This window comes from Chelon labrosus (genome assembly GCF_963514085.1).
Source record: "Chelon labrosus genome assembly, chromosome: 11".
NCBI classification, from domain to species: domain Eukaryota; kingdom Metazoa; phylum Chordata; class Actinopteri; order Mugiliformes; family Mugilidae; genus Chelon; species Chelon labrosus.
This window is the reverse complement of record NC_140344.1, coordinates 12,747,325-12,771,065: the sequence shown is the minus strand read 5'-3', so window position 1 is coordinate 12,771,065 and position 23,741 is coordinate 12,747,325. Positions and strand designations below refer to the sequence as shown.

At 42.9% G+C, this 23,741-nt stretch overlaps 1 protein-coding gene across 6 annotated transcripts in view; it reads left to right on the top strand.

Moving 5' to 3' along the window:
• Positions 1-252: 252 nt before the first annotated feature.
• tjp1b (tight junction protein 1b) overlaps positions 253-23,741 on the top strand; it is a 31,596-nt gene continuing 8,107 nt past the window's right edge. For 2 of the 6 annotated variants that reach the window (XM_084556028.1, XM_084556025.1), the window contains exons 1-20: positions 253-410; positions 13,439-13,495; positions 14,006-14,130; positions 14,248-14,350; positions 14,532-14,847; positions 15,212-15,318; positions 15,677-15,845; positions 15,958-16,102; positions 18,106-18,239; positions 18,861-18,966; positions 19,285-19,435; positions 20,049-20,157; positions 20,241-20,460; positions 20,661-20,845; positions 20,938-21,033; positions 21,118-21,200; positions 21,303-21,513; positions 21,619-21,719; positions 21,833-22,183; positions 22,525-22,755. In XM_084556028.1, the coding sequence (XP_084412154.1) occupies positions 13,448-13,495; positions 14,006-14,130; positions 14,248-14,350; positions 14,532-14,847; positions 15,212-15,318; positions 15,677-15,845; positions 15,958-16,102; positions 18,106-18,239; positions 18,861-18,966; positions 19,285-19,435; positions 20,049-20,157; positions 20,241-20,460; positions 20,661-20,845; positions 20,938-21,033; positions 21,118-21,200; positions 21,303-21,513; positions 21,619-21,719; positions 21,833-22,183; positions 22,525-22,755 (2,991 nt within the window). In that variant the 5' untranslated portion in view covers positions 253-410; positions 13,439-13,447. Of the gene's footprint in view, positions 411-12,972; positions 13,496-14,005; positions 14,131-14,247; positions 14,351-14,531; positions 14,848-15,211; positions 15,319-15,676; positions 15,846-15,957; positions 16,103-18,105; positions 18,240-18,860; positions 18,967-19,284; positions 19,436-20,048; positions 20,158-20,240; positions 20,461-20,660; positions 20,846-20,937; positions 21,034-21,117; positions 21,201-21,302; positions 21,514-21,618; positions 21,720-21,832; positions 22,184-22,524; positions 22,756-23,741 lie in introns of those variants that run through there. The other 4 variants (XM_084556027.1, XM_084556029.1, XM_084556030.1 and 1 more) reach the window with 4 other exon arrangements.

Below are 23,741 nucleotides of genomic sequence, written 5' to 3'. Positions count from 1 at the left end.
GTTTGCTCAGCGGGAATACATAAAGCTTCATCCGTGTTCTTCTTCCCTCCTCGACGACCGTTCATTCTCACGCTGGAATGGCGCTTGATGCTGCTGGATAGTTGCTGCTGCTGCTGCTGCTGTTGCGGCTGCTGCTGCTGCTGTGGGCAGCTTCTCTGCATCCTTGCCCCCCTCCTCCCCCCCCGCGGACAAACCGGAATGGTTTCATCCAGGCGGACCTGTCACTGTCGCCGCGGCGGAGAAGGCAGCCGAAGTGTGAGCGCAGAGGGGGGGGAGAGAAGGAAGGCTTCATCCACTGCCTGCCATTGCAGTGCGGCGGCTGCTGCTCTGGAGCCACACCAGGAAGACCTTTCCTCTTTATTTGCAACATTATTACAAGCACCCGGTGAGGACCGTTGCTTTTCGCGAAGGTGAATGGGTTTCTTGATTTATCCGCGAGTGCGTTATTCGGGAAGCGTGTTTTCATTGTAGCCGCAGGAGCTGAGCGGATGTGTCCCCCTGCGGGTACAGGCGAGCGATAACGGTGCAAGCCGAGGTAACTCCGCTACCTCACTGCTAGCAGCAGACTGCATCAGCGCGCTATGCTAAGCGGTTAGCTAGTTGCCCAGCATGCTAGCGTTATCTTCTAAATGAAATAACCAGCAACAGTGTCCGTTGTCTTATTCGCTGTGGAGCTTCCGTGCACGATAACATTAAGTCACAAAATGCCTTCTGTTCGCGCTGTCATCGGGCGGACGGGTTGTTAAGTGCATCCAGGTAACGTTAGCTAGGAGGAGCTAGCCTAGCTGCTGGAACAAAATGTCGGCCAGCTAAGGGGGTTGATTTGACCAAGAGGGTATAAAGGGGCACACGCTTTATTAAGTGTCAGGCGTCAGGGGGGCAAGTAATGAGTTGTAGGGGCAAGACAGCGGCCAGAAACATGACATGGTTGTTTCTAAACGAACTGAAAGGTCATCGGTGGCTCACCTTGTTTTGATGTGCCGTTAGTAAAGCCAAAGTGGGACTCTCTGGTGAAGCTAGGTAGAAGTTGGCTAATGTTAGCTCGTTTAGCTGGCTTTAGTTTGGGGATAGTGAAATACCAGCTTGCCCGTCCGGATGTCTTTTACAGTTTAACCAGCTGCCATAATGATGAGCTGTCATGTCAGCTGTGTGGAGGGTCTGTGCTGTGCACGACAGCCGCTGTTTGTCTTCTCTCATCAAAGCTAATTATCTCTCTCTGGTCATTTCCATACCAGAGGATGGACGAGCTAACGTCAACTAAAGGCACCAGTTGGCACCTGTTGAATATTGATATTGATAAACAATCGTTTCAGAAATAGCTCCGGCTTGTTTTATCTCATTGCTGTAAACTAGTCCTAATTATCTCATAAATGAGCTGATAACGTGATGGTATAGTGTTTATTCTTATCTGGTGTGAAACACTACAGCACATAAAAGCCGTGAGATAAAAATAAAAACCTGAGATTCAGTTTCTTAAATGATGCTAGTGAGGATTCAGGTTAAAATAATGTTGCTCATTTCATTCTAAAAGCTCCTTAAGAAATAATTAATACAGTCTACTACAGCTTACTTGTCTGCTGTAACAAATGATACAGGCCTCAGCATATCATATCCCTAAATATCTCTTATATATTGCCTTTTGTCTTAAAATCATTAATTTTGCCCAAGATATCAGGAGTTAAATATGTCTGTAATGTTGTAATCACTGCTTAGCCTTGCATTCAGGTTTTTGAAAATGGTGGGAGTCTGGTAATCAGTTTTATTTTCAATTAAAATATATATATTTATGTAACGACTGCAGTGATATTACACTAACATACTGAATATGACTGGTATGACTTTCAGTGGGAGTATGGTGATTAATCACTGCACATCTCTGCCTTTGACTCCCTTGGCTCTACGTGAATAAAATGTGTCATCCGTGGCGTCATGATGGTAATGTTACGTGAAGTTTCATGCAGCTGGGCGAGGAAAAAAAGATTTGTCAAACGAAGTGGTAGAGGGCCATCGCACATGCTATTCGTGGCGGCCATTAGATGTTTCATTGTGTGATTAAATTCTTCTTTTTTTTTATTTTTTTCTAAATAATCCATATGGCAGATTGAGGCTGTCGTCTATGAAGAAGAAAAAATATTGAGCTGCTCAAGGGCAGTCGTACATGTTGGCCTGTAAATCATGTTGCCCTAAGCTGTCATGGGAACAGCCGTCATCTGAGTCATCGTGGTATTTGCGAGGATACTGGAAATGGATCTGAGATTTTGCCGACTTAAGTTAAATTTGACTGCAGCTTTGTGGTCCCGTGTATTTATAGACGCTATCCGGAATTAGAGGCGTATCCATTTGCAGGTGTCAACAGACATACTAATGAGAGGGTGATACTGTGTTTGTGTGATGCGTTCACAGTGCGCCTTGGAGAAACAAAACCATCTGTATTTTTTTCTTGCATGAACATTTATGCCCAAATGAAAGGGTACTTTAATTAATATAAGACTGGTCAAAGGGAATGGCCTCTGACACTTCTTTGAAGCGATTAATGATCCTTGCAGAGATGCTGTAAAACAATACCCAAAATGTTTGATTGCTGTTCATAGCATGTGTTCCAGTGTTAGTGATTGCCTCGAGGTACCACAAGAATAACTAAGGAAAATAATTTAATGAGTTAGCCTGCACTATCCTGAAATACTGTAACATTTCTGCTAATCTTTCTCAACATGTAGAGAGCGTTTGTTCTTATAATTGTAGGCTATATTTTGGAGATGATGTGAATTTCTGGATGCGGTCGAGGACATTAAAAGGTCATTGCCGTGTTACACGGCCAAGCTTATACGTTTTAACAAACATCTTTTAAAGAAGCAACATTAAAGTCCATGCTCACACAGTATACCAAGTCTCTGTGTGGACAAATGGTGAGTTTACGGTTATGGTTATAGCTCCAGTTGTACAGAAGCTCGCTTGTATAAATCAACTCCACCATAAATCCCTGTGTGTGAAAGCAGTGTGGAATTATCAGGATGAAGAGGCTTGCAGTCTTTCCTGAGTCACATTTCAGCGTGAACCGCCTTTTTCCTCGTGCTATAGAAACGTCCCTTATCATTGCTGTTTTTTTTTTTTTTCTTTGGCTCCGTTGTGCTCATTTCAATCACTGTGATGCAGAGGAGGCGGGGTGCAGGTCAGTGGCTCAGCTTATCAGCACATTCCTGCCCTCTTGTGTGCTCTGTGTGGGGCACTGATAACTTCCACTGGGCTGATTGAGTTCAGGAGCTGATTCCCTGGTCCATGTGTTCGGGGCAATCTCAGGCTCTGGTTATGATCACTGACTCTAGCTGCAGGGCTTGGAAAAAGACTTAAGTCGCACTGAATCACTGTCCCCGAGAGTGAGTATCGAATCTTTGAGTTTTATTTAAATTACGCTGGTTTGTCAGGTAGATTTTTTTATTATTATTATTTTTTCCATCTTTTAAGGTGTAAATTGTCTTGTTGTCTTTAAAATAAATATTTGAAAGCTACTTAAAGCAGCAATAGTTGATATTTTTGCTATGCTAAAGTATCATGAGAATCAAGAAATAGTGACATAAAGTGAAAGGTGTTGCTTTACAGCGAATTGCAGCTCATTGTGCCATTGTCTCTGGTTTGCATCTTTGCCGAGGCACGCAGCCCTAAAACTAACACTCTAAAAACTCACAGTAAACTACAGCAGCGCCACAGCTTGCATACAGACACAGTTAGCACCTGTCTAGTGAACAGTATGGTAGAATTAAGTAGCTAAAGAGGAGGAGTTAATGGAGAGCTTAAAAAGATTGAATATTGGAGCTTGAAGTCATCCAAATGAATGATAATGATGTTCTGTAATTGCTGGGTAGATCAATAAACAACTGATTTCATGAAACTGAACCAGTGGTGATGCAGCAGCAGCTAACTCTGTCCCCAAAAAGGGAAAATGGCAAAAATCACATCTGTTATGTTAGGTCAAATATTGGAAATGCCTTAATTAGATGGAAAACATATAAGTTGTGATTTTATTTATAATCCTGTACCTCAGCCTGACCTCTCACTCTGTTTTCAAATAACTGTATGAGTTATGAGGAAAAAATGCAAAGAACAACAATTATATTGAAGCAGTACAAGACGTGCCTCTCACATAGCAACATGTTTCTTGTCTTGTCTGAAGAATATGTACAAGAACCCCTGCATACAACTCCGGACAGCGACAATATTGTGACAACTCGTGCTGCTGTAACGGCTAATTATCATACTGTCCAAACACTAATGTGAAAACTTGTTAATTACAGTGTTGACAGCGAACCTTCATGTTTTAGCACATTGAATAGGATTTGCCTGCAGACTGCCTCCATTTTAGAAATCGAATCATTGTTGCACTGTCTTGGTTTTCATGTCCACCCAAAACATATCTGGCAAGTCTCATTAGTTATTTTTACACTGAAGTCAACACAGATGCATGTTTTTAAAGGTTTTATGTCCACTAGTCACATGGCTTGTCAACTAGACTGATCTCACTAAGAAGCCCTTTGTCTTTTTTTAGGAACAAAAAAAAAAAAAGACAAAGGGCACTTTTGAAGTGGAATATATCAGTTTAACTTTGAAATGTATTTCAAACAGAATAAACATTTAGATATAAGTCAAGAAAGAAACAAAAGGAAAAAAATAAATGTTATTGGACGTAGAATTGCAGCAACCTTTTACACTCAAACATGAACCTTTTATAGAAATATTTTTAAACCTTTACATGGGAAATAACATAAGCACCATAGTAGAATGAGATTTAAATGTTAGCAAGTGTTATGTTCAAGTAAAAGCTGTCCTCGGAAAAAGAAAAGGACGTTAAAGTGGAATCACAGTATATTTCGCAGCGTGTAACCGCACATCTGCTTTCTGTAGTCGGGAATGCAGTATTATAAACCAAGACATCGCATCGGTAGAACTGCTGACTGCTGACTTGTAGCGATTAGCAGCTCAGTACTTTACATGCCTCTTTCGGTTGATGTGGAAATAATTAATTTGGAGCCTGGGAAGCAGAAGCTAGTGGAGAGAGCAAGCTATGTGTGGAATCTGTCACCACTCTCGGGCTGCGCTGAGAGGGATGTAAATTTAACTCGTCCCCTTTGCCAGCGGTGACTGCAAGTCTAGAGGCTTGTCCAACTTGATCATTATCACGACTGATAAGTGGGATTTCATGACCCACAAGGTTTTGGTTTGGTGTAGGGAAAATTATTTGTAATATTGGTATAAATGTGCCACATTCTGTTCACATTTTGTTTGTACACAAGATTGTGATTTCACAGAGTTACAGGTTCACAAACAAGGGTGGTTTCTCTCACTCTTTATTTTTTCATTTCATTTTCTGTATTTGCTTCATGTTTCTAACGAGATACATTTTGTCTTTCACACTCGCAAACAAATCTGTAATGACGTCGTGTAATCCGTTCTCAGCTGAGTCGTATATTTACTTTGCCTAGACGCACAGTGTGTCATGTCAGTGGTCACTGCCGTTAACGTGCTCAGATAGAGAGCAGGACAAAGATGGGGTATGCAAATTATGCCCTTACAGCGGCCTGCAGTAACAGTCTCATAAATGTCAGAAGTTTGATAGGGAACAAGCAGTCTCTGACATGCAGTAAAGGAGGTTTAAGTGCATGAGGTTGAGTTGATGGTTTATAGTGTAATGCCAGAATGGCACGCTGAGCTTTATGTAGGTAACCTTCCACTCATGTCACACAGTGGGATGAAGTGCACAATGAAATGTTGCCACTTTAGTCTTCAATCCAGCGTAGACTTCTGGGACAGTTGTTTCTGTCGCTGTGGTCTCAACCTGTTTTCTCAACGTGACCTGGAACAAAAGTTGCTTTGTAAAGGGAAGGCTACCCCCATGCTTTAATAACAGCTCGTTCTGTGATGTGTTTCCTGCTGGTGCCGAGGAAATAATGCAGCTCTTCATAAACAACAAGGCCCGTCTCAGTGTATGTGGTAGGCATATAGTGCAGTTGCTGAATGATGAATTCGCATTTGTACTACCGTGCAGTATGTCCCCGCTAAGGAAGCAAGCACGTCCTGACAGCGTAAAATGACTCATCTGCTAAAACAAACATGAACACTCGCGACCAGTTGTCTTACAGTGTCCTCTAAATGCCGCTTGATTGTATGCGAAACACAAATGCTGGATCGTGCTTCTTTAAAGTTGCACATGAATGTCTTCACGGGGGCGACCCCCTAGCAGGGCAGTTAGGGCGCATACCACTCGGGTGAAAAAAATGCCTCGGTTTGACCCCCATCCAGCTAGACCTTTGCTGCGTGCCATTCCCCTGCATCTGTCTGTCCTCGTATGAACTATTGATTGAAGACAAAATTATAAAACATGTATATGCTTTATAGAAATTTCTCCACAGAACTATTCACAGTTGGGTGTAACAGTACTGTAGGCTTCTTTGTAAGCTGTTGCAAACCAAAATGAATTGTCCCGGTGTTGTGTGGCTCAACGTCTGCACAGTTTGGTCAAAAAATCATAATTTGATTATTGTGAAAATGCAGAAAATGTGGATAAAATGTGTTTCTCAGCTCAAATGTTCACATTTAAACTAGAAGCAAAACAGTGCAGTGTCTCAAATTCATTAGTTGTAAGAATATATTGTAGCGGTAAAAAAGAATGGCTCCTAGGTTTGGGTTTAGGTTCTTGTGAAAGCTGAAGTGTGACTGGATTTGGGATTTTGTGATTTAATATTTAAATAAAAAATACAGATATTCACTTATCTTGGCTAACAAGCCGTTCAACTAATTTCAAAGAGTTAGACTTTTGTCAAATCACACGCTACAAAATTCAATTTTCAGTGTGAACGAAACGTCGTAAAGCCCTGCAGAGGTTGCGTTTTTGGACACCGGTTCAGCTCGCTCACCGGCATCCATTTCCAACTGGTCTTGACACGGGCGAGTTATATGCATGCACAGCACATGCTTCAGTGTCCACGTCTGATTTATCATCACTTTGTCATGGGGGGTGGAGGCTGCACAAACTGGTTGTAGGTTGTCATGTTCACATGTCATTGTGGTAAATGTTTGATCCAACTGCAATACAAAAGGTTGTGTAAGTCCAAAGACTATATCTGTTGTTGTGATTAGATGAATTGTGCTGCCCCAGTTCTACTTTTTTCTATTTTCTGGACAATAATAGTTTATATATAGTAAGGATTTTCTTGTTGCTGCTTTTATAATTAAATTCATAATTTTTTACACAAGTAAACATTTTAGCTCTGTCATAGAATAAATGTGGAATGCAGAAATTGATTGCAAATGGCTTTTAGGCATGTTCTCGAGCAAACTTTTGTATAAAGCTCATATTTAATGGTGGCTGTGTCTGTGCTGTATTTAGCTGCAGTGTAAAAATACAAAGTCTTTTGTCCTCACGTTTGATTACTGACCAACGGACGGCTAAGCCTCTGGGGCATATTCACAGCATGTTAAGCATAATTTATGCATGTAATGCAGCACACCTGAACAGGAGGGTTGCGATAATGTTACACATGCAGAGCGAGTCGGAGGATTGTGCTCTGGCTCAACACGGCAGCTCGAGGGTTAAGTCCGATACAGCAGTTTACACTGCGGATGGATGTTCGCTAGTACAGAGGAGTCCCATGCTGTTGCGGAACTGCAGATTCCGCACAGATCGCTGCCAAGCTGGAGGGGATTTGCTTCGATCCCATGAGCTTGTAAAAAGAGAGTTGAAGGGAGGGATACATTTTGAAGAAAGATGTTGGGAGAGGACACGGATCCATACGAGGCAGAGGAAGCGTTAGGGTGTAGCTGCGGGGTGTGTTTCATAACCCCTCACCTGTGGTTGTAATTTCTGTTTCGGACCTAAGAAAAGAGAAAGGAAGGTGGGGGCCAATCCCTCCCTGCGCTGATTGGTGCGGTCATGCACTGAGGCTGCTGATGTGCGTCTGCAGGAATCTCCTTCTGAATTTACTGAGGAATAGCTGGAGGTTGGAGACGCTGTTGTCTGTATTCTCTCTAGTCCTCAGGATGAACTGATGTAAGTACCTCTGATCTTCTGTGCATCCAGTGTTATCTAAATACTTGGGCAACAACACGAACAGACAGGGGGAATGAAGTGGAAGTCTGTTTCACCGTAGAGTTTAATAATGCATGACTTCTGAGGTTGGCGATTAACTTTTATGTCGTATTTAATGGGTTTCATCTCTTGACCTTCGTATCCCTCTTGCATTGCTGCATCTACCCCGCTATCTCCCCTCCTTTAGACATCCGCAGTACAGTGTCTGTCTATGTTGTATGTGCAAAGTGTCACTTATCCCTCAGGGGACCCCTTGACTCGTGCTAAGGCATGGACCCTCATTAGCATGTGACTATCTTCTCAGAGTCAGGAGAGTTTTAGCAGTTGTCAGCACTCCCCAGCACATCGATTTCAATTTCTGAAGTGATCAATCATGTTATTCTGCTTCTTTGTTCCTTCACTGCCAGCAGCCACAGACGGCTGTGATCCTGTTGTAGTATTCTGCCCATGGCCGCAGAGCAACTCAAACAGTGCTCTGACTAAAATCCTTGCTTTGACTTAGTAATTTGTTCATTGCTGGCGTGGTACTCTGTCAGCGTCGTTCCTGGTAGGATTTACTCTCTGTAAGACTCTTTTGAGAAAATGTTTGATTTCCTGCAGGAGACTTATCCTTGTTTGGATGTAAACAAGTCTGCTGATCATGTTGGGGTCCATCTGAAAATAAATATCTGTGGCAAATTCTGTTTTTCCGCAGCCTTTAATGAAATACATGTGGTACAGCCTTAATACATTTTATTAAATTACACAAAAATTATTTTCCTAAGTTGCTGTGTTTCAGTTAGTTAGTGAAAGTATAACTTTAGTGCTGAATATGTAATTTAGGATCACTCTGTGCAGCATTGCTATCCCATCGTCTGGATTAAGCATCCACTATTTTAATGCTTTGACGTTTGAATGGCCACATTTTCACTGGCCTGAAACTGTAAAAGACTTGTGCACAGGATCGACCGCTCTTTGTTTCCTCAGGCCTTACAGACAAATCCAACAAATGGGCACTAGAAGGAAAGTGCATCTGTTTTCTTTGCCGTATTGCATCATTTGTTTCAGCCGATCCATAGCATTTAATATAACAAGAGGTTATTAAACCTTCTACAGTGTTCACGGTGCAAGTTTCCCTTAAATCACTCTGTTGCAGCATCACAACGGCAGAATTAATGAGGGCTATTTTTAGCTGCTCTGGTCCCACAGCGGTCAGAATTGAATAAGGTTCTGCCTCACCCTTAAACCATACTACAGCACAAAATCTATTCTCCGTGTCAGATAATTGAACACCCCACCATATTGCCTCAGTTCCCTCTTAAGATGAACTATGATTTGTGTTTCTGCTGAACAGAGAGTTGGAAAGCCTACACTCCTTTTATTTATTTTTTTAATGATGCTCCATCGGGAAAACAAAACAATACACCGTCTTAGCGTCTTTGACTGCACTTATAAGGATTTTTGCTATTATTTGCTTCAGATTTTATTTTACGCAGTACATGGATAAATATACGACTAATCCTTAAATCGTTTGGCCTCTTCTCGATGTAGCAAGTGAATAGAAGGATGTGATGAGTTGCGAGGCAGTGCTCGAAATATAACCTCAAACATCAGCTTCTTTCTCAGTTAAATTGATTTTGAAATGGAAAAGAAAGTTAAAGAACACCAGGCCAAAGTGGCCAAAGCAACTATTTACCAACAGTAGACAAATTTACCGTTGTACTGGCTTCAGACGAGCATTGAACAGATAACTTGTAGTCACAAATCTGATCCTCAGAAACTTGTGATTTGAGCTAATTGTATGTGTCCTTCATCTTGTAAGTATTGTTCGAAATATGTGAAAGTGTTTTTGTGGATCAGTCTTTGACAGAAATTCTTGCCTTAGTTTTTTTGGTGTGCATTAAATCTGGTTGGACTATTGAATTATTATTTTGCTTACTGCAGAGGGGGTTCGTTTAATTAATAATCAAATGACAGGAAGTTAATTGCCTATTTTAACCCAAATTCTCTTATATCTTACGTAGATGTGATTCTTATTGCAGCGTCTCCGTTGTGAGTGTTGTTATATACAAAATTAGAAAATGTAATGAGTCAGCTTTGGCTTTTAGGCACCATGGTGGGAATCTTTCATTATTTTTGGTTTGTGGAGCAAATGATTAATGGGGTAATCAGGACGATTATCTAATCAATCATGTAAATGATCATTAGTGGCAGTCCTTGATTGATTTCCGAGCAGAAATGAAAAGCTGGAAAGACTGTGGGATGAGCCTTATCTGACAGACCTTCTATAATGTTCTGTATAGGAATAAAACCACAGCAGACTTGTGAATGATTATGTTGTTTACCATTTGCATATTGACTCAACATTCTCATTTTACCAAAGCTTTCCTGTCATTTCTCCATTCTCAGCTGTGCTGTCCATCTGTGTTGAAGTCCATCTGTGTTGTAGTGCTGGCTCTCGAGTTGCCTAGTTGTAATCCCCCAAGCATGACCCAACCAACATGGTGTGCCTCCGCTGTGGAGCGGCTGCCAGCCCTGGCTCTGGCTTTTGGTGTGAAGCCTCTCTTGGCACCAGTTGTTTATGGCCATAAAGGGCGTACACGGCGGTGCCACTAAAATTCATCAGTCACTGGGTGCTGATGCAACACTTACTACAGCCTGTTCACAGGAGCACTGTAGACTGAAACCATGGGACAATTCTTTTTATTTTACTTTCCTGGTAAGATTAGTGTCGTAGGCTAAAATAAAAGCAACAGATGCGACAAAAAAAAAGCTTTTCTTTCAAAGTTAATATCGGCCGTTGTCTTTTTTAAACCTCCCACAGTCGAGAGGAACGTTCAGACACGTCCTGAAAATGTCAGGCCACTTGAACAACACCGCACTGTTCCCCCTCTGTTACCAGAGCAACAAGCTCTGCAGGAGGAGAAAGCAAAATTACATCCCTTCAAAGTGAAAGGTGTGTGAGAGAGAGAGAGAGAGTAAGGCACACTGCAGGACCCTGCTGAATCTGTTTTTGTGTTGATCCTCCAGTATTCTTCTCAGATTTTTAAAATTCCTCGTATTTTGCTCCATTTGGGATTTTAATTTTCATTAACGTTACAGTAATCTGTTTGTATTTTTACAATAAACATTCTCTAATCCTATTTTCCAGATGATAAAAATAACAATTCTAACAAATATTATACCGCTGTTTTGGGTTCTTGTTCTTGTTCCTCTGCATAAATACCACAACTTCAAAAATTCTGAATATCAACAGGATATCAAAACATTTAGGTGCAAAACATACAGAAGTGTGGATAAAAGTTTACACATCTTCCATGGTGCACATCAACAAGACAAAGACGTAAACCTTCAGCCTAAGGAGCAAACCTTCCAGTGAGAATCCATGCCTGTTTTCACCAAACCTGTTAATATTCAGATGTCCCCCACCCCACCCCACCCTACCCCTCTTTCAAGTGCAGCGTATTCAATGTAAAAGGCCAGGGGGAGTTGCCTTGTTCAAACTTTTGTTCACCCTCCTTGTGTGAGTCCCACCATAAGCTGCTTGAGGCGTTTGTGACTGTTGCTGCCAAGCTGAGAACGTCTGAGGCCACTTGTGGCGATTTATTCAGCTGCCTGTATTCCCTGACGCCAGCTAATGTTTGGCACTTGGCCGACAGGTCGCAATGCACACAGGGCTCAAGTGTCGAAGGAAGCCCGGGTAATAAAACAATAAACGGAGTCAGCCGGCTAAGTTACTACCTCTGACTGTGATTTCTTTTGTGCAAAAACAAAAGCGGAGGTTGTTTTCCTCAAAGCTACAATATGCTTGTTCAAACTGTTTTCAATATTTCAGCCTTGGGTCATGCAACTCTTAGCAGTTGTTATCACTCTTTGGTACTTAATTGCCCTACCATTAGCAGGTTGTCGGGTTGATGTGGTCCACATTCATCTGCAGTGTGAATCTGGGATGACATTTGCTTAATGTTTTTGGGTTAGAAGCTGCCAGCATGGCGGCAGCGTTGTCAGCGGATGGTCCAATCACCAGAACGGATGCTCCATTTATTGTGACATTCATCTCCCTTCGCTCATCTTTCATCACATTTTAATGTGACGCAACATGAGAGCTCCGTTTCCTGCATGAGGAGGGGAGGTCGTACTGTAAGTGTTTCAAGTGTCAGAGAAATTACCAGCAAAACGGGGGGGAAATGTATGATAGTCTCACCTATTAATGTCACAGACCTCAGATCAATTTACATGACAAATGGGGTTATTTCATTAAGTGCTGTGATGTGGGTTGTAATTTGCCCCAGTGGGACGGACCTGATAGTATTTTATACGCAGCCATTGAATGTCTAATGTGTCGTGAGATTGTAGTGGAGGTGAAATGACACAGAGGCAGAGATAAGATAAGGGCTAACAGAGGACAGTGTTAACCCAGCAGTGGCAGGAGGCGACCTTCATCTTATGTTCCCTGACTGTTAATGTGACTGAGGTTGTGCTTTGGCTTCAAACACTTACAGTCAGGTTGGCTTCATTGTACTTAGTAGGGGTTTTCATCGTACCTATTGTATTCAGCGCACTGTAAACATGAGACCTTGTCCCGTGGTCCTACTATAGGGACTGTCTTCTGGTCTGACACCAGTATGTCGAGTGTGTGCGTGGTCTGTGTGACTGGGTGCTAAAAGCACTTGTAAACCTGTAACAGTGCAAAACAGACTCGGTGATAAGCAAGGAAGTGGACATATCAATACTATTATTGTCCACCCAAATCTTATGTTTGCTATTCACCATCTTTAATTCATTATCTCAGTGTGAGCTTTCAGTTTCTGTGACTCACTTTAGTCCATCCCTGTTTTATTTGTATTGCAGGTGTGACACAAATAATAAAATGGATATTGTTCATAAAACGGAAGCGATCATAATCGATACACTTTCTCAACTCGGTATACTTACTCATTACTGTGTATGCTGTGCTGTAAAATGGACATATGTGTCTGGAAGCACCATTTCACGCGGTTAGACTGCACCGAAAACACCGGCTCTCTTCATTTATAAAGGGATCATGTCTGACCTTTCTGCCGACTTAGATAAAGGTTAAATACACCGTTGGTGGAGGTGTGTTTACATCTATTTTAGGTGCAAACTGGCTTGAATACCAAACTATTTACTCTTTGCAACCTGGAAGAATTATTTTTGTGAGGTTTGCGGCACCGAGGGTCAATATTTACTTATATAATACTGTTTGGGCAAGTCCGAAATGTTTGTACCAGACATGTAAAATGACTGATTGTGTCCTGTGACCGACAGGGCAATGCTCCTTTGATTTATTTTAGGTCTTTGCATCTGATCTGAGCCCTGTTGGAGCTTTTCAGTTTAACATGATGTATTTCTGTGTTTCAGAGTGCAGCAATGGAGGAGACAGTCATTTGGGAACAGCACACAGTAACACTACACAGGGTAGGTATCTGTGACCCTCCATCTTCAGCCTATATACAGTCTATGTTGAAATTAGTCCTTATTCTTGAATCTCTTGCCGGTTTTGCTTTTTTTTTTTTTCCTCGTTTTTCTTCCAAATCTATTTTCAGGACCACATCTTGTAGGAGACATGCTCACTGTGTACATAGTAGCAGGTGGAACAGACAAAAGAGCAGCGTTATCACAGAGCTGCTCCTCTGCATGATTTTCTCCCATGTATTTGGCTGTGGACCCTAAATAACAAATGCTGATACTGCATTTGTTTTTGAGCACAAACTACACAGCCACTAAGCTACTAGTGAATGTGCTTGCAGTCTGTGAAAATGTACTTATTTCGTTCTGTTGAGAGCAGACACAGCCGCGAATGACTGCTACGTGTTAGTAGATTTAGTTTACAAACAGTGCTTCAGTGCTATTTGTATAAACGGTTCGTATCAGCATTTTGATCAAGCAGTTGAATGAATATCCTAATCTGTGTTTCTCTGCGTGCAGGCACCAGGGTTTGGCTTCGGGATAGCCATATCAGGAGGTCGGGATAACCCTCATTTTCAGAGCGGCGAGACCTCCATTGTCATCTCAGATGTGCTGAAAGGAGGCCCAGCAGAAGGCCTGCTGCAGTAAGATTTAGTTGCATTATCGGCAGCCTGGTCATATTGCTAGTTTTAAGTATTAAATTACTCTGCCTGCTCCAGAAAGACTCCATTGTGTCTGCTCTTCATGTCTCATCTCTCTAGGGAAAATGACAGAGTTGTTATGGTCAATGCCGTCTCCATGGACAATGTGGAGCACGCGTATGCTGTCCAGCAGCTTCGTAAAAGTGGGAAAATTGCCAAAATTGTAAGTGTCAACATCCTGTTATGAATTACCCTTGAAAGCTTATTTCGTAGTCAGTTGGTTTAAGTTAACAGTGTATTAACATTCATGGTATTATGTCTCAAATGACAATTTACTGGTAGGAGAAAATTAATTACTCATCTCAAGTTACTGGTTGATCTCATATTTCATTTCCGTTGCACAGACAATCAGACGAAAGAGGAAGGTGCACGTCCCCATGGGCCGCCTAGGGGAGAGGGAAACTATGTCGGAGCATGACGAGGAGGAGGACAGCTACGATGAAGAGATATACGAGACGCGGAGCGGACGCAGCGGCGCTTACAGCGGTGTGGGCGGGGCCATGGGCAGGCGCAGCGGGCGGAGCAGTGGGCGAAGGGACAGGGAACGTGAGCGCAGCGGCTCGCGGGAGAGGAGTCTCTCCCCACGCTCAGACCGCCGCTCGCACAACCTGCCCCCACGCCCCGCCAAGGTCACGCTTGTCAAATCCCGCAAAAATGAAGGTGAGGCTCACAAAGTCGGGGATGACATGTGAAGTCAAGGAAGTTCTGAACGTGACACAGTGGCTGGTAAACCACAAAGTCTCCTGCCATTTTATTCACTTGACCGTTACCAGACGACTTCATTCTCCAGAGAATTAAACCTCCAGATCAGCATTGGTTAACTGCCAGAGCAAACTAAACTTGCCAGCCGCAGCAAAATCCAAGTTAACTCAAGTAAATCAAAGTAAAAGAGCAATTAATCTTCTTTAATCAGTGGTGGTAATCCCAGCGGGAGCAGCAGCTGTCAGCAAAGTGCGGTCAGTGTGGTGTTGTCACGTGAACTCTGTGCTAACATTGTCTTTGTTGCTGTCGTTCACTTTGTAAGCAGAATATGGCCTGCGCCTGGCCAGCCACATCTTTGTCAAGGACATTTCCCCCGAGAGCCTGGCAGCCAGGGATGGCAACATCCAGGAAGGAGATGTTGTACTGAAGGTGAGAGGAGCAGCGGAGGGAGACAATTATCGTAAAAGATTAACAATGATTGAGACAAATGTCAGAAAACTTTATTTTATGTTCTTTATTTGCTCAACTGTATTTCAGTTTAAAATGTGTCATAAAAGCAAATCAAATGGGATTAATGTAGGTCAGACTTTCTCACGTTTTGTCCACACAGATAACAAGGTATCCTATTTATACAGTAACTGGTTTCAACACATTTCAGTCTTATGCCCTTAAGATAAAGCATCTTTAGTCCAAACACATTTTATTTAATTAAAATATGAAACTAGATCGATTTCACGTTATGTTTTTGTTATTTCTTGGCTAACGTCTTGTGTTCCGATTCTCTCAGATTAATGGCACAGTCACAGAGAACCTCTCCTTGATAGACGCCAAGAAGCTGATAGAAAGGTCAAAGGGCAAGCTAAAAATGGTTGTTCAGAGAGACGATAGGGCAACCCTGCTGAACATCCCTGACCTCGACGACAGCATTCCTTCAGCCAACGCCTCCGACAGAGATGGTGAGAGTGGTGTGTTGGGATTCAGCTGAAATGGGCGCAGATTAGAAGCCAGACCTGTCGGTGTGTGTTTCAGACCGCTGTCACTGAACGGTGACTCTCGTTTTTTAATCAGACATTTCAGATATCCATTCTCTGGCATCCGACCATTCCAATCGATCGCATGACAGACATCGTAGCAGCCGCTCCCGCTCTCCGGACAGACGGTCTGAACCCTCAGATCACTCCAGACACTCGCCCCCGCAGATCAGCAATGGCAGGTAATAATTGTCAGTGCACAAACAGCTTTAGCCGACAGGAAATTAATGCAGAAGCTGGATTTTTATATAAATATGGTCACGTCTTTCCTATCTTGGCAATGTTGACATATTACCTTTGACAGAGTGTATGTCCAGCCTCATGTTTAGTATTAATGTTTAGTATTAAGCTGGAGCTGAAACAATTGATTGATTAGTCAGTTAACTGTAGAAGCAGACAGGAAACAGAGCTGTGGGATGACATGCATGTTCATTTGTAATCTGCGCCCAAGTGTTATGCACCCTATCCATATTTTCTGGTGTTTTTAGGCTAAATGATTCATTGATTAACTGAGAAAATAACTTGGTTTCAGCCACATATTAATTAAACTGCCTATTACGTAACCTTGAGTTATGTTGTCATAATGTCTTCCATTTGTTCAGACGAGCTTTGTTTCTCTTTCCTTCTCTTTGTGAAGGACTTTCGATTTTGTGTTTGTCTTAATAGAAGCCGTTACTCCATTCAGCACTTCTTTGGCTCTAACCTCGTTTGAGTGTAGCTCATTAATTCTTCATTTAAGCTGCGTAGAGCACCTCATTGGTTCCCCTTTCTTACTGCTTATTGACCTGAGAAAATATAAAAGTCAACTGTTAAGCTGCAAAAAGAGACGAGCTTGGTCAAAATTAGAGCTGAGAGCCGGGTCTGCTCTGCTTGGTGTAAAAGTTCACTGCTTTCAGGTCTTAAACATGGTGCCATATGCCAACACTGTCACTTAATGGGACTTGTCTGCCTCTTTTATTCCCCTTTATACGTCAACAGCTGGAGAATACCGTAAGTTTGGCACCATTCCCCCGTGTAAATACCTACTAATAGCGTTGGTAGTAAATCCTAAATAGATGTAATGTAGTTCAGTAGAAGTGTCGTGTCTTTGACTGTAAACTCATAGCCGCCACTCTCATAGAGAGTGGATGAATTGGTGTGAGGCCCAGTGTTTTGTATTACAGCAAATTATTACCTGATGAATGTTGCTGATGTTATAAGACATCAATTATTCAGTGAGGCCTCTTCTTGAGATCCTGTGAATGTGTCACTGGATCTCTGTGTCTCTTTGAATGTTTTGGTGGGAAAAACCGCATGTTTGGCACAATGACAATATAACATTACCAGCTACCAGCTTTTAACGGTCTCCCCTGTTACATGTGGTTAAACAATTGTCAGAACATTAAATCATCTTCATGGTTGTTGTTGAACCCCATGTGTTGTAATAATGGTCTTTACTATTACACACTTAGGCTGCCGGAGCTGTTGTAATTCATTTAATTTCACTTGGCAGAAAGGAGATGTTGGGACAGGATGTTTATTTGAGCCTGATCTATGATTCGTGACGTTTTCTCTCAGTCCAGGAAGTTGGCAGTTAAAAGTGAGGCTACCTCCAGGATGCACTGAAAAGAAGTTTGTTCCTCTGCTCTCAGTTCAAACAGGGTCCTTTGTGGTCATTTAGCCGGTGAATAAAGCAGTACTTTGGCAGTTGTGTTGTGCCAGGGAGTCACCATGTGACCAGGAGCCATTGAGACAAACCTACTGGGCAGCCTGCTTACATTATCCTCTTGTTTTCATGAGAAACATTTTAGGAAATTTATCAAAACACAGGGAAACTTGTAATTGCTTGGGGTCGCTCTGTATCTCTTTACATGGCCTTAATGGTGTAAAACTGGCACCAGAGTCAAACCAAGCTGGTCTAAAGCCAGAGCCACCCAGTGAAATTCACCTGGAGGACAGAATCCACCCTGACACCTTAGATAAGCTTCGCTAAAAATAGAGCACAAAAGAGTGGAACGACAACATGATGACCTTCAAGACTAAGATGCAGCCTGGAGCTGTTCTTTTCACCTGTTCTCGGCTGATTCGTGTCTGCTCAGGAGAAACAAATTCATATGTTGCCTCTGAGCTCTACATCTGCAGAATGCACTATTCATGACCTCATGTCTTCATTGTCTAAAGATAAGTTGTGCAATTACGTCTGCAGCCACAGAAGTCGTGACGACGAAAGGATCTCGAAGGCGGCTTCAACACCAGCGAAGCTAGCGGAGGAGGTTCCTCTGCCCAAACCGAAGGAGTCAGCCCTTGCAAGAGAGGACAAACAGCTCCCACCCCTCCCAGGTCAGAGACGCAGCCAATAAACCCAATATTTCTGTGCATGTCTAAGAGTCATTTTTTTCTAAATTTAACTTTGCTTAAATACATATTGGTGAGACCAAATGAAACTCTGTGAGTAAATTTCCCTCCTTGGCATTTACAGCCGAAATTAAATGGCCTTCATGATAATAAAATGAATTCTTGTTTGAACCAGCTATTTTTGCCCTTTTTAAAAGCGCAACCACCACCACCAAAAAAAAAAAAAAGAAGTTAGATCCAGACGCCTGCTGTGCCTGGCTGAGTTTGCCCCAAGCCAAGTGAAAATAAACCATATGAGTTGATCGAGTCTGACGTTCCTCCCCAGCCTGCAGCGCTCTGCTGTCTTTCTGTTTGACCTCCCTGCTCAGGACACTATGTGCCTTCAGAGTCTGTGTGTGTGCGTGTGTGTGTTCAAGCATCTGTGTGATTCTACTCGTGTGCGTGTTTTTCCTCATTGCTGTGTTCTCAGTTGTACATATGTGTCTACATTATTGTTAAGTTGTGACAGCATTTGAGGGCACATTCCTATGTTTTTAAACAAGAGTCTGCTTTATATGTTCGTCATCTGTCGCCGTTAATAACACAATCCTGTGTGTGTTTATTCAGAGCCCAAGCCGGTGTATGCTCAGCCTGGACAGCCAGATGTAGACCTGCCAGTCAGTCCTTCTGATGCTCCTGTGCCAAGTGCTGCCCACGACGACAGCATCCTTCGGTATTATTAACAGCTTAGTTATCCCTCACTGTGTTAACATTCAGGTCTCATAAAATAGTGCTTTGTTAGTGACTAAAACAGCATTTTTAAAACAGCCTTAGCATGAAATACTGTTTAGAAATGTATTATCCATATACATATTCAATGACTGTAGGTTTGAATAAGCAGCATTAAAAATGAGCAGATAATTCTATTAGTCTATAGCACACACACATTTTAAAATGTAGATGTTCTAAAGAGATCTGTAGAGCGTTACAAGGAAACACCAAATTGTGTCACGTCGAAGGAAATCAGCTTAACAATTGTCTCTATCCTCAGGCCGAGTATGAAGTTGGTGAAGTTCAAGAAGGGGGAGAGTGTGGGTCTGCGGCTGGCAGGGGGGAATGACGTGGGCATCTTTGTCGCCGGAGTGCTGGAGGATAGCCCAGCTGCTAAGGAGGGACTGGAGGAGGGCGACCAAATTCTCAGGGTGAGATCATTTATTTTTAACACAAGTTAAAATGAGAGAAGCATCAAAGCATTAGATGACAAGAATGTAGAGCTTATTGTAAGAATCATTTAGATTTGACAGAAATTAGGAAAAAGGATAATTTTTCATTCACTTTCTTTGTACAGTGGGCACCTAGATGGTGTCTGTAAACCGCCATGTTTTATGGAGAATGCGTCCTGAAGTGTTCCCTTTTTAATTCATGGTTTTCCACACTGACTGCTCCAAAATTCCTTTATCTTCAATCCGGTCTCTTAGCAATGAACCAGAGGGAGCGCACACTAAAACACTGTTTCCTCTCGCTGTGTTTGTCCCGTTCCCTCACAGTCATATATCTCGCTGTTCGAACCTCCTCCTCTTTTCTCCAAGTGTCATGAGGAATGACTTAAGTTCTTGCAGTGCAATAAAACCTGCAGTTTCCCGGGCAATTCAGAGAACAGGAAGAGCTATGTAAACCTCTATCTAAATGGAGTCCAGCGCTTTCTGTCGTGCTCTCTGTGAACAATGAAGGCTACTCCTTCACTTAAAGTCCAAGATAACGGCGAATTTATTGTGCGAAAAGCATTAATCGAAACATGTTTTTCACAAATTCCAGGTAAACAATGTTGATTTTGCAAACATAATCCGAGAGGAGGCGGTGCTATTCCTTCTGGACCTTCCTAAAGGGGAAGAGGTCACCATTCTGGCCCAGAAGAAAAAAGATGGTGAGCAATGCACATGAAACAATAGATTATTTTCCATCGGACGGATTGATCTGATGTCTCTAACTTGTTGCTCTCTTGTTCAGTGTATCGACGGATCGTTGAATCAGATGTTGGTGATTCCTTCTACATTAGGACACACTTTGAGTATGAGAAGGAATCTCCGTATGGGTTAAGCTTTAACAAAGGCGAGGTGTTTCGCGTGGTGGACACCCTCTACAACGGCAAGTTGGGCTCCTGGTTGGCTATTCGCATTGGCAAGAACCATCAGGAGGTGGAGAGGGGCATCATCCCCAACAAAAACAGGTGACAGCATCCAGAAAAATATGTGTCTGCTTTCTCTTGAATTGCAGACATTGTTTGTGTTCAGTTTGTTATTCTTATTATTGCCATGTAATGTCCTTAGTTACTGGCAATGTTGAGGTTAGCTGTGCCAAGTTTTTGACACGTCCATTAGCTTGTGTGACATTAAGAACCGTCCCTGTCATTCTGCCATTTGTCAACAGAGCGGAGCAGCTCTCCAGCGTGCAATACACCCTCCCCAAAACAGCAGGGGGCGACAGGGCCGACTTCTGGAGGTTCCGTGGTCTTCGTAGTTCAAAGAGGAACCTGAGGAAGAGCAGAGAGGACCTCTCTTCCCAGCCAGTCCAAACAAAGTTCCCAGCTTATGAAAGAGTTGTACTGAGAGAGGGTGAGGCAGCTGACCATCTCTGAAAGGCTACATGCCACTTACTAACAGTACAAGTTAAGGAGTCTTTAATGTTTTGTTGTCTTTTTGTGCAGCTGGTTTCCTTAGACCCGTTGTGATATTTGGACCCATCGCTGATGTCGCTCGAGAAAAACTCTCCAGAGAAGAGACGGATCTTTTTGAGCTTGCAAGTATGTCTGTAAACATAGCTGCACATGCACATCACTACTGATTAGTAGTAAAAAGTAGTTAAAATCTTGTATCTTGTTTTCCAGAGAGTGAACCGAGAGATGCAGGAACTGACCAGCGTAGTTCAGGAATCATTCGTCTTCACACCATCAAGCAGATCATTGACAGAGTAAGCATACCTCCCTCTTCTATACAGTATACGTATGTGTGTTTAAGTATTTGATCGGATACATTCTTAGTCATCCACGCTTTCTGTCTTTATCTAATGAAGGACAAACACGCTGTGTTGGACATCACCCCAAATGCTGTGGACAGACTGAACTATGCTCAGTGGTACCCGATCGTAGTCTTCCTAAATCCTGATAATAAACAGGGTGTGAAGAACATGAGGACCAGACTGTGTCCAGAGTCCAGGAAGAGCGCCAGGAAGCTCTATGAGCGAGCCATTAAACTGAGGAAGAATAATCACCACCTGTTCACCAGTAAGTGGGCAGAGTGTGGTAAAACACTGTAAATTAAATATGTAAACTGTCTCTTTTATATGTTTTATTTTTTTATGAACCGCTTGTTATTCAATTCTCTCTTAGCGACCATCAACTTGAACAATATGAATGATGGTTGGTATGGAGCTCTGAAAGAAACCATCCAGCAACAGCAGAACCAGTTGGTGTGGGTGTCAGAGGGCAAGGTGAGACACTTGGCCGGTCCCTTGTTCTATTCCACAGCAATGAACAGCTTTGGTTGAGTCCTCTTATTGTGCCAGAGTGAGACATTCGCTGACAGTTTCTCTGCTTTGTTCAGGCGGATGGCACCACAGAGGATGACTTGGATATCCACGATGACCGTCTGTCCTACCTGTCGGCGCCAGGGAGCGAATACTCCATGTATAGCACAGACAGCCGCCACACTTCTGACTATGAGGACACTGATACAGAGGGTGGAGCGTACACAGACCAGGAGTTAGATGAGACTTTGAACGATGAGGTGGGTCTGCCCACGGAGCCTGCCATCACCCGCTCTTCAGAGCCTGTGCGAGAAGATCCCCCTGTGATTCAGGACACCCCTGGGTACCCCGGTTACCAGCACCCCGTGCAGCCTGACCCAGCCAGTCGCATAGACCCTGCTGGGTTCAAGATGGCCGCTCCGCAGCAGGTAAAGTTCACATCTAGCTTTACAGGCATGCTACCTTGGCTGTTCCTGTCAGAGATGGATGTATGGCTAAAAGTATTTGACTGCAGACCAGAGGAATAGCTCCTTTGTATTCGGTGTTGTGTTCTGACCTTTGTTAAAATTAAATGTCCTTTGTTTAGTGATGAACATGTTTTAGAAGCTACTGGTATGTTATCGATTCTAACCACATTTTTACGAGTGCATTTTCTGGCTGGTGTATAACTGATTCAAAGTAAGGAAGAAGATCATGGTGTTGGGGTAAGCTGTTCTTTGTGTGCCCTTGGCAGGCTGTGTTATAAATGTCTCTTAACAATACTTCACAGCAAGGTGAGGCTGCTCTGCCCATGCCCTCGTTGTCTCCGACGGTGGTAGCATCCCCTTCTGTTGAGCAGCCTGTACAGCTAGAGGGTGTGCACCTAGAGGAGCCGCCTGCTGCAGCCGCAGCTCCTCAGGCTGACTCACTTAACAGCCCCAGCCCTGCCCCTGAGCTTATTCAGCCCCCACCACCACCACATGAACCCCACCCGTCTGGACCACCTGGTCCAGAACCAAAGGTACCCGCTGTTTCACCAGCCACTCGGACCGGGCCTGGGCCCCAGCCTGCTGTTTTAACTGCCTGTCTTCTCACACATGCTTTCCACTCGCTCTCTGCATGATATGCCCACACTGTGTGACTCACTGAGCCCACTGTGTGCCTCTGGCTCCCAGAGAAAATGTGCGACAGACTAGTCCACATGCACCACAGTGGGCTGGGAGACCAGAAGGACTGGTACATCTGAGTCTTTGACCAGGGTGAAGACATCCACAACCAGCCCTAACTGTTGCCTCTTACTTCCTTTGCATGGCTCCTAATGTTTTTTGGGTTCCTTTCAGCTTTAACTCTCTTCTGTAGATGAACGATAGTAGCACAGTGGCATCGTAGTGGGTAGATGTGTCGTCTGTTGTAGTGCCAGTAGTTTGACATTGCATTAGAAGCAAACTGAATGTTTTGTTGCATGATGAACGCTAACCTGCAGACAGTACTCTTGGTAATAATTTCCATCAAGCAATTCTCCCTGTGGAAAAACAAACTTGCATTAGCGCATCGCATTATGTCTCCTGTTGAGTAGTTTTGTTCTGACTAGATGCCAACAAATCAGACTTGCTCCATAGGAAGTACTGTAACTACACTTGCTGTCTACAGGCTACACATCATATGTTTGAAATGAGGCCTTTCAGAAATGTGCAAATGTTTGTTAGTAGGCTATTTATGAAACATGTCAAATTCCTCTTGTGTTTTCATGGACTCGTCATTCTTGAAAGGCATCTTGTCAAACAGGCATTCAGAAATGTTTTTGAATAAGGAACAAAGGTTTGCTTGTGTTACTGCACTTTGACTTGGTGTTTGTTTCATTAATTGATTGAAGGGTTTTCTAATAATTTGGTTAATGTTATATATATATATGTTAGTTTCTTTGAGGTTTCAGTTTATTGCCATGTAATGAATTAAATCTTACGCTGTGTTGGGAAAATACTTTCCCTGGCTGCTTTCTGTCTTTCC